The sequence below is a fragment of the Rhyacophila brunnea genome, unplaced genomic scaffold (assembly GCF_057557595.1).
Source record: "Rhyacophila brunnea isolate RB1 unplaced genomic scaffold, BYU_Rbru_1.0 scaffold_13, whole genome shotgun sequence".
In the NCBI taxonomy this organism is placed as follows: domain Eukaryota; kingdom Metazoa; phylum Arthropoda; class Insecta; order Trichoptera; family Rhyacophilidae; genus Rhyacophila; species Rhyacophila brunnea.
The window spans coordinates 35,024,178-35,034,375 of NW_028232785.1; the positions used below are offsets into that span (position 1 = coordinate 35,024,178).

Consider the following 10,198-nt stretch of genomic DNA (forward strand, 5'->3'; position numbering starts at 1 on the left):
GCGTCAATCCAAGGTTTATCATCTGCATTATACTGGTCTCCATCACAATATTCTCGCTTTCCATCCATGTTTGCGGGGATACATAAGACATACACCTTCGTATCAACCTTTTCCAAACCATAGATACTTTCGCGCAGTGCTGCCATCTTTTTCTCACAGAAATTTCTGCATTTTTTATTATTGTGCCCGTTACCATCTCTGATGAAAATGTACAAATGGGTTTTTTTGTTTTTCGCACAAACAAACTGGGCTTTTGAAAAATTCCGAGGGCATGGCTCACTTCCGACCAAAAATCCTCGCTGGCGAATTCAATGAAATCCATTTAAAATTAAAGTCAAGGACTTTTTTTATCTCTTTCGAGACAGTATTCTCTCGGCTTGCACAAATAATATTCTTTACAACTTTCTAAATTACGAGTATCTACCTACAAAAATATTGTGACTGGCCTTGCATGCCTAGTCCTAAATCGAAGTATATGCGCTAATGAAAGTTACTAGTGGTCAAAAATGATTGCTTATTGATTCAATACCTACTGCGGCAAATCTAGGTACCAACTTTATTTTTTTCTGAAATCTGTAAATTCTTAGACCCGTACTTTAATTATATCAGTGACAAAAACATGGCAACATAATGCTAGGGAATATTGGCAGCCCTCTTGGAAGTAGAGCCTAGCTGTCACCTTTGTCGCTTCAAAACATGGATGTAAAGCGAGAATTTGAAGATCAACCTGGCGGAGATGGGCAGACTTGGTATGATGTACCAATTATTAATCGAGGAAGCCCAGAACCCCGGATTTACATAAAGCAAGAGAATGCCGAAGATACCAGTTTAAATTTTGAGGTTAGTTGTAACAATCAGTTTCCTGCGAGTCCATCGTTTTACAAATCGTTTATGTTTCATACTAGAGAGGAGTTTAGCTTTATGGTGTGCTATTTTCAAACATGCAAGCGTATTTTGTTATAAAAAGATTAAGAGTAATCAATATTTCCACAATGACTAAAGTACGTAGATACGTATTACAAGTTATATCGTACAAAAATGTACAAATGTTTAGTAAGCAAATAAATTGGCAAACATATTGGTCAATTTGTAGTTTTTTCGACAGAATATCTTCACATATTTTCAATATCAGCTGAGTTCACTCAGGTCTTTTTAAACTTCTATTCTATTTTCACGCAAGTCAGACGTTTTACGCTGCCACCACCAGTGACACTTTGTTTGCCCCCCCCCCCCCCCCGCGCCGTTCGACTATTACTAGGAAGTGTTAAAGCCAGTCGGTGGGGCGCTCCTGCGCTTGGCATTGACCTTCAGACATCTTTTGCATGCAACAACGTAACTTTGCTTAATTTAAGTTCCAAGCCAGACTAGTCTGGAATTCAAACATGTCTGTTATTTAACACGTCGAGTTGCCAGAATTTTTTCGTTAACCATTAGGTGAGATTGATGAAAACGTGTAATGATTCTAAATTAATTCATCACTTTGCATTTGTATTCTTAAAATTTATAAACGACAACAGTAAATTATTGTTCTCCTCAGTTTATCTATTATGTTACCTATTTAAATCTACCTAAAAATACCTGAAAATTTCACGAATATCTGAAGACATTACGGTATTATTAGGTAGGTACTTATGTATAATCAGGGCTTTTTTTAAAAAAAAAAAGGTGCCGGAACTCACTTCATGTCAAGTGTTTTACTAAATAAAATTATATTCAAATGTCACTTAAATGAAATTTAAAGGAGCTATGCCACGAAGCGAACAAAAAAAGGTTGATTTTTACGATAATTTTTTATTTTAGTCAAAACAAAGCTACAGAAACAATAAAATACATACATTATATTTGAAATATATTGTACAAATAAGACTAAATAAGACTAAATTTAAAATATAATTGTAAATACATATGTAATGTATTTATTTATGAACTTGGATAAAAGTTTAGAGTGATTTCCAAAGTTTTTTCCAATTCTCGTCTGATACATCATCTCGATTCCTTTTCTTAGTGTTAGAGTCTAAGGCCGAATGTCTTCCTTTAAGTAACCACCTATCAACATATTTTGAAGGATCGAAAAGTGTCAAGGGTGGTCCCACGAGTTTGATGAACAAGAGTGCCGAAACTGTTGAATGATTGATTTTCCTTAGCTACTTTATATGCAGTTCGAAATATGTTTGCTGTTATTACTTTTTCGCGAGATAACGATTTTAAAAAAGTATTTTCAATCTGCTTTTTTTTGGCTTCAGAAATGATTTTTAACGCTGCTTTGTGTGCAATAGATCCTCTGTGATCGAAAATTTTTTTTCGAAGTGACCCCAATTGTAGCTTCCTCTCTTTCCCAGAATACGTGATTTCATTATTGGCCCATTCTTTGGATATTTTTCCAAAGTTCCAACGTTTCTGCAAATTGTGCAGCCAAGTTTCATTTTGTGTACGTTCAACCATTTGTTTTTTGAGCAAAAATCGTTTTTTTGATCTAATGACCAGCAGTCTGGCCAATCGTTTTGAGTTCGACCTTGATCCCCGAGATCAGCTCGAGATGATTCAGGAACATCTACATGTACCGATATTTCCATATCTTCTGACATCGTTTCTGTTACTGTTTTGAGCTTTTTATTTGCGGAATCGGCGCCGCTGCCGGTGGTTGAGAAGTAACAGGAAATTTTTTTCATATTTAAACTTGGGGTTGCACTAAATAATATATAAAATAGTTGCACAACACGTAATCGTAACACAAACTGACTAAACAAACGTAAATAACAATATACGCAGATGCCGCCATGCGATAAACGTCAAGCTGTCAAAATCATAATACGCAAAGACATACGTATGAAGCTAGTTACATACGCAGGTTTGCTATTTAAACTATACGGTTACTTCACTAACACTAACACGCCAACATTCAAAATGGCTTCCACCTGTACCTTATTTTATCATTTTAACGAACTATTATTGTAATTACTTAAGCGCAAATATTTTTTCGTTTAATTGATTTTGAAATAAAACCGTGAAAAAAGGTGCCGGAACGCCGTTCCACCGCGTTAAATGGAAAAAAAAGCCCTGTGTATAATTATCTTTTCGAACTGGACTTTTTAGTCGTCCATTGTTCGGCTGACTTTCACTAGCAGGGCGGCTTATAAAATGAAGATTTTTGAGTTGTCAATGGAACGCCTGCCTTAGATTATCGAATTGCAGACTTATTATGTATTGTTTCCCTTAGTGTCCTCCAACTTGTATAAAACCTGAGACTGACCTTCGGCTAGTGGACATGAAGCGTGAGTTTATTGAAGACACGTTGCAACCATTATATGATGAAGATTCTCAACCTGGGTGCTCGTATTCAGAGGAAACCCCGAGAAATCAGGTAGGTAGTTAGGTAAAATTTTATCTTGCTGTAGTCATCAGCTATCCAAGCTTATCTTCCAAACTTTAGTGCATTTCCATATCCTAGGTCATCTGTATATATTTGTGAAGATTGATTATCTTTCTCATCTTGGTACATTTCAGTTAGTCTAAATGCCTACAGTATTACGTATCTGTATCTCCCAGTCAAGAAATGTTCTAAGAAAGCCATCGTAGTGTGTTCTTTTTAAATAAAAAATGTTACATTTCACTAACTTGTATGTATCTTTTATGTCATTAGCAAAAATATATGTAGCAATCATACCAGTCTACATTAAATGAGTGACACATTTTATAAAATAGAGTGTTAATATTCGTCGGCATTTCCTCAATCTTAACTAGATCAGTACTTAGGATATGTTGTAATTGCGATCTACATACTGCATTTGTATAAATTAGCCTAACAGAAAAAAATCGCTTTTTTAAAAACAGTACATGTTTAAACACGCGCGTTAACATGATCTTACTCCCTACTTCATTTATCATTTGTCAATTTATGGCTACGGCCGTATGTTGTAGCTTAACCACTGGGAAATGCTAATAGAAATGGCGTATTTCAAATAAATACTACCTTATTCTTAGGTCAATAATTATTATAAAACAATCATTATTCGTAGGATGTTTTATCACATTTGAATGGACAAAGACATAAATTATAATCAGTACTTTAGAATTATCTTCAAATATGTTAATCTTGCCCATTTTTTCAATAATAAAATGCCTAATTCTTGTTAAATTTTGGATCACAGAGATTATAAAATATAATTTTTATCGTAAATAAATGTTTCACTAAATAATGTTAATATTAATTTTACTAATGGTTTTGTAAATGCGTCTAAAAATAAATAAATATAAAAAATTCTTAACATCACTGCATATGGATGTACTTATGACTATATTCTAAAACATTAGATCGAGAGGTTTAAAAGAATACTATTTTATGTATTAAAAATACTTTTTGCAGTCATAAAATGTTTAAAATAAATGTAATGGATAAGGCTATACAATTTTATAATTGGATTATCTACAACATTTAAGGAAAGTTCAAGCTAATGCTTTGAAAATACCATAATCCTCCATTTTGACTACGTTGGGCATGTGAGCCATTATTGTTATTAAAGATAATAATAAATAATTATGTTCATTTTGTAGAATTCTACTCAATTTGCTGCCGCCCACAATACGTGTGATGATCTTTTGACCGGTATGAATTTGGATACAGCTATGAAATCGAACGATTCCAGCAAACATGCGTCAGTATTCAAAGAAAGTCAAGATACGATGATTCAGTATTCCGATGTAACAATAGATGAACAAAACATCAAAGAATAATCGCAATTGCCTAATCTGGTTTTCGAAAGACATAAAAAATCACAAATTGGGGAAAAATCACACGCGTGCGATGTTTGTCTATTACCATTCACACGAATCGCCAATCTAAAGAAACATAAAATGACACATAGTGGTGAAAAACCATTTCAGTGCGACGAATGCTTGACAAAATTCACACAACGCTGCTCTCTCAAGAAACATAAAATGATACACACCGGTGAAAAACCATACGAATGCAATCTTTGCTCATATAAATGTTCAGATAGCGACGTTCTCGAAAGACATAAAAGAAAACATACTGGTGAAAAGCCATATGAATGCGATGTTTGTCAACTGACATTCTCACAGATCGCTAATCTTAGGACACATAAAATGAGACATACTGGTGAAAAACCATACCAATGCGAAGAATGCTCGGCAAAATTCTTGCACCGTTGCTCCCTAAAAAGGCACAAAATAACACATACTGGTGAAAAACCTTATAAATGCGATGTTTGCTCTTTTAAGTGCACGCGGCTTAGTAATCTTAAAATACATAAAAATACACATACGGGTTAAAAAACATTTTAAATGTATGTTTGCTCATAAAGAATAATGTGACAGTCATTTTATAACCACATAAGGTGCCACACTACTGGGGGTCTGGGGGGATTTTTCCGTTCGTTAAATATTTGTGTTTTTAAATTACGTTTGTTTGATAAAAGAATGTTACATTCTTAAATCTTGTGAATTATCTGTTGAAAAAACATAGTTATTTCATTTATTAGCAAATTCAAACACGTATAACAAAAATCTTGGACCAATCCTGACATCGGTTAGTAATAAAGATATTTTTTTTTTCAATACAAAAGCCGATTGCCAATATTTAAGAACGCAATTTAGACTATTTACTATACGCAACTATTCTATTCCTGATTTAAAATAATAAAACGCATTTTTTTCCCTTTTTATTACACTTTTTTATTTAATAAATTTGACTGGTTTCACCCGCCTCGAAGGGAGATTTTTAACTGAATAATAAAACAAATATTTACCACAGCAAAATCATAAAGGCGACACAAATAATCAACTACTACATCACATTATCCATCCAATTGTGCTTTGTCACTAACAATTAAATTTGATATAGATCCTGTCCTGGGTGCCCGCGTCAGGATATGGGGGCCATACTGCTGGGTGTCCATTTATTTTCAAAAAGATTCATTCTATTGGTTATATATTTCTCAGAAGTGTTTTATAATTATGTAGAGGTATTTATATTATATAATAATATAAGCACATCTATTATTTGTATGATATTCGGTAGACAATAAAACTAATTGCAATAAGAATGACTCAACTTCTGAAAAATATCCTAGAAAACGTAACATGGGTCTAACTTCTTGGGGAATCCCATTCGTCCACCAATTAAATATTGTGTTTTTTATGGGTTGACGGTTAAAGATGACATTTATCTGGTGTCTTTTGATAATATATCTAATGTTAATCAACCTACCCGTGACATATTATGTCTCTGTTAAAAATTTAAATTCTCGAGATTCGGGATGGAAAATCTCGAAAATTTTTCGGAAATTCGCGTACGGGAAATACTGAAACCCAATTCTAGGCATAACCAATCGTGGGTCTGTAGAGTTGCCACATGTCTATCTGATTTTTTAAATAGTTAAGCAAACAGGAAACACTTTTTTTTCGGACATATGCGGTGGGCAGAACCTCAGTGTCAACGTGTGTGCAATATTTTTGATAGGTAGCAATAAAAAATCTCAATATACCAATGATTGATCATTGTTTTTTTGAACCCGGACACTCCCTATTGGAGTGTTATTCAGTGCACGCGTAAATTGAGAGAACGTCAAAGAGTATATCGATATCTTTGACCCATCTGGTTGGTACGCAGTGGTTCGGATGTCATCAAAAGGTGAAAAGTACGCTGTCAATGAACTTGACACAACGGACTTCATTGACTTCAAATATACCTATTGCTAAAGAAATTATTAAAAACAAAAAGATTGACTCGAATGGAGATTAGGTAAACTGGTTGAAAATTTTTTGGTTCCAATATAGAAAAGATGAACCAAATAATATATACTTCAAATATGAAAAATCTGAGGAATTTAGCAGTATACCGATACAGCGGCGCCTCAGTACAAGACAGAAGCCAATTGAATTAAATTTTATCCAGGAATATTATAAAAAACCACAACCAAACCACAGCCAAAGAAAAAAATTAAGATTTAAGGCGCTTAACAGCAATACCACCAGTTTTATAATATTTTAACTATCGGTGGTGATATTCGTGATAATGAATCGGTATCTTAATACAATATTATTGAGTGTTTGTATCTTAAAGATGCCCACACCCGCTCTGATCGGCAACAGCGCCTTCGTACACTATACTAACATTTTATTTTTATGATTCAATTTATTATTTTCTCTTATGTGATTATTTGTATTAAATTTATTATCAAGTAAATTGTATGTACCTACCATTATTTATCATCAACCTGAAATGATGATTGTACCTTTTTATGATTTCTTCCATATATGTAATGTTAACATAATATTGTGATTGTATTGAATTGTTTCGCTGTAAATTAAAATGAATGTTTTTCCATCTAAATAAAGTTTTCATTAATCTGTATGAACCAAAATTCCATATGTATTATAATAAAATTATTTCGAACAGGTCAATTTTTGATCATCAATTGACTATCATTTTTTGATGACTAAAAATTTGTTTGCAACACGTAGACGTAAATAGAACGACTTACTTTTTATAACCAGATTTTAACCAGTGTTTAACAGAGAAATGACTACAGGTTAAAACAATCAAAATAACACCTTTCTACGATTCTTAGTTTTGCTAAAAACCCTTGTTAAAACAAAAAAAAAGTTTGTTTTGCCTCTCCTGAAAAAATTGACTTTTTGTTGTAGGTTTTTGTGTTAATAAGGGGACGATGTGATGATTTTAATTAGTGCAGTAATTAAACACACTATTTAACTGGTATTATGGTTATATTTCTTATACAGGCTAATTATTTTTATAAATGTGAGACATTGTTTAAATTCTTAATTGTAAATCATTATAAATAGGGATGTAGGTAGGAACTTATATTTAATTATAATATTTTATGATTATTTGAATTTATATAAAAAAAAGACATTGTGGACATAACAAATCTAAATTCAAGACGTACACAACATGAGATTTCTAATATCACAAATATTAGGTACCCTCACAAGAGAGAAGAAGAGAATAGGTACCTACCTTTATAAAATAAAAATAGTAAAAACATACTTACTTAGACCCTAAGTACAATTTTATCCAGAGAAATAAAATTTAAAAAAACAAAAAACATATCACGTCACCGAAAATATCTACTATTTGGGGAGCTCATTGATTAGTCGTGTACCACTCGCTAATATTGTCAGATCGCTTAAATAAAGCTATGAACTAACTACTCCCACGATGGCCGCATGTCTTAAGCATCGGCTTATAACGTTGTGGGTTCTAGGTTCAAATCCTGGGTCTGGCATGTACATATATTGTGTATCAATATGTTTAACATTGGGTGATCCAGATAAATGGACCTATCAAATGAGGAGCACCCCCAAATTAATCATTTCATTTTACACTCCCGTAGTGTCATGAAAACTATGTCTAAAACGATCAGGAGTGATGTAAGAATTATTATTAGGAAACTCTTGGTTAATTGCAAAAGGAAAAAAAGAAGACGTAATTATCTAAAAAGAGAGTCGATACATTATTTAAACTCGCATGCCGTGCGCGCGTTGCCGCCATGACAGGTACATCACTGAGAAGTCTCCTATTTTCAACGAGAGTGACTTTCTGTAATCGTCAATTTCTTCTTGTCGGATTTTATAGTAGGTCGATTACTATTCTCTTGGAAACTAGGAAAAATAATAATATAATTTCCCGCCCTGTCAATGTGTTTTGATATTTTTCTAAGATTTGTTCAAATGTTTAATATAAATATAAATATTTAAAAACACAACTTGACAATTTTTAAGAGTACCATTACGCTCGTAAAACAATACAAGGCAATGGAAAGCGAAGGTTGTTTATCTCTATTTAAATCTATCTGGTTTTTGCTATTCTATTAAATGTATAAATGCACATCGATAATTGTTGACCAAACTGTGGTGTCGCAAAAAAAATATTCGGAGAAGGTGAGGGGGGAGGGGGTAAGGGGTTTTAACAAGTCAGTGAGTTTATTTTAACTTTATTGTCGATTTCTGCAAGTGAAAGATGTTCGTGGTTTTACACCAGTCTAATGGCCAGGCAAGTGGCTGACCCATTTCTCGTAAAAAACGAAATCTGTCAACACAAACCTTAACTCTGTGGAGGCCCATATGATTCTATCAGGATCGGACATGGTCGAAAAAAAGAAGAAAAAATGTAGAAACTCACATTGCATTGAATGGTTTTTCATCGATCTGCGTAATTTTTGATGTATTTTAAGATATTAATTATGTTGAAGAAACACCGTCGCATTGCTGTCGTTTTTAACCAGTACGTGGAATTTTATGATTTTTGAGATCACAACTTTGTGTGAATTTTTGAAAACAAATCGCATAGATGTGGTTTTACATCAGTATGTGTCATTTTATCTCTTTAGAGTGGACTATTTGCGATGAACTTTTTAAAACATACATATCACTGATGCAATTTTTTAACAGTATGTGTCAATTGATGTTTATTAAAATTACCCATTTGCAGAAATTTTTTAAAACACACATCGCATTGATGTGGTTTTTCACCAGTATGTGTCATTTTATGTATTTTTAGAGTACTATTTGCGATGAAATTTTTTGAACACACATCGCACTGATGTGGTTTTTCACCAGTATGTGCCATTTTATGTATTTTTAGATGACTATTTCTTGTGAACTTTTTAGAACACACATCGCATTGATGTGGTTTTTCACCAGTATGTATCATTTTATGAGATTTGAGATCACTATTTTTGATGAACTTTTTAGAACACACATCGCATTGATGTGGTTTTTCACCAGTATGTGTCATTTTATGTATTTTTAAATGACCAATTTGAAGAAATTTTTTAAAACACACATCGCATTGCTGTCGTTTTTCACCAGTATGTCTCATTTTATGTATTTTTAAATCACCAATATGCAGACATTTTTTAAAACACACATCGCATTGATGTGGTTTTTCACCCGTATGTGTCATTTGATGTAATTTGAGTACACTATTTGTGGTGAACTTTTTAGAACACACTTTGCATTGATGTGGTTTTTCACCGGTATGTGTCATTTTATGAAATTTGAGTCCACTATTAGTGATGAATTTTTTAGAACATACATCGCATTGATGTGGTTTTTCACCGGTATGTGTCTTGTTATGAATTTTAAGATTACTATTCTTAACAAACTTTTTAGAACACACATCACATTGATGTGGGTTTTCACTTGTATGTGTCAT

At 32.9% G+C, this 10,198-nt stretch overlaps 2 protein-coding genes across 2 annotated transcripts; one reads left to right on the forward strand and one right to left on the reverse strand.

Annotated features, from left to right (window-relative positions):
- Positions 1–624: 624 nt before the first annotated feature.
- LOC147077381 (uncharacterized) lies at positions 625–5,723 on the forward strand. Its single transcript, XM_085940818.1, has 3 exons — positions 625–840; positions 3,218–3,361; positions 4,552–5,723. The coding sequence occupies exons 1-3, from the start codon at positions 697–699 to the stop codon at positions 4,729–4,731; spliced, it is 468 nt and encodes a 155-aa protein (XP_085796944.1). The 5' UTR covers positions 625–696; the 3' UTR covers positions 4,732–5,723.
- Positions 5,724–9,409: 3,686 nt separating this feature from the next.
- LOC147077382 (uncharacterized) lies at positions 9,410–10,198 on the reverse strand. The gene is made up of 2 exons (XM_085941673.1): positions 10,073–10,198; positions 9,410–9,766 (listed from the first exon to the last, which is right to left on the reverse strand). Exons 1-2 carry the CDS (start codon positions 10,196–10,198, stop codon positions 9,410–9,412), a joined length of 483 nt encoding a protein of 160 aa, XP_085797799.1.

Coding starts and splice junctions, on each gene's coding strand:
- LOC147077381 (XM_085940818.1), top strand. CDS start 697: ATGGATGTAAAGCGAGAATTTGAAGATCAACCTGGCGGAGATGGGCAG. Junction 841..3,217: donor ATACCAGTTTAAATTTTGAG/GTTAGTTGTAAC, acceptor TGTTTCCCTTAG/TGTCCTCCAACTTGTATAAA. Junction 3,362..4,551: donor AGGAAACCCCGAGAAATCAG/GTAGGTAGTTAG, acceptor TTCATTTTGTAG/AATTCTACTCAATTTGCTGC.
- LOC147077382 (XM_085941673.1), bottom strand. CDS start 10,198: ATGACACATACAAGTGAAAACCCACATCAATGTGATGTGTGTTCTAAA. Junction 9,767..10,072: donor CACATCAATGCGATGTATGT/TCTAAAAAATTC, acceptor ATGACACATACT/GGTGAAAAACCACATCAATG.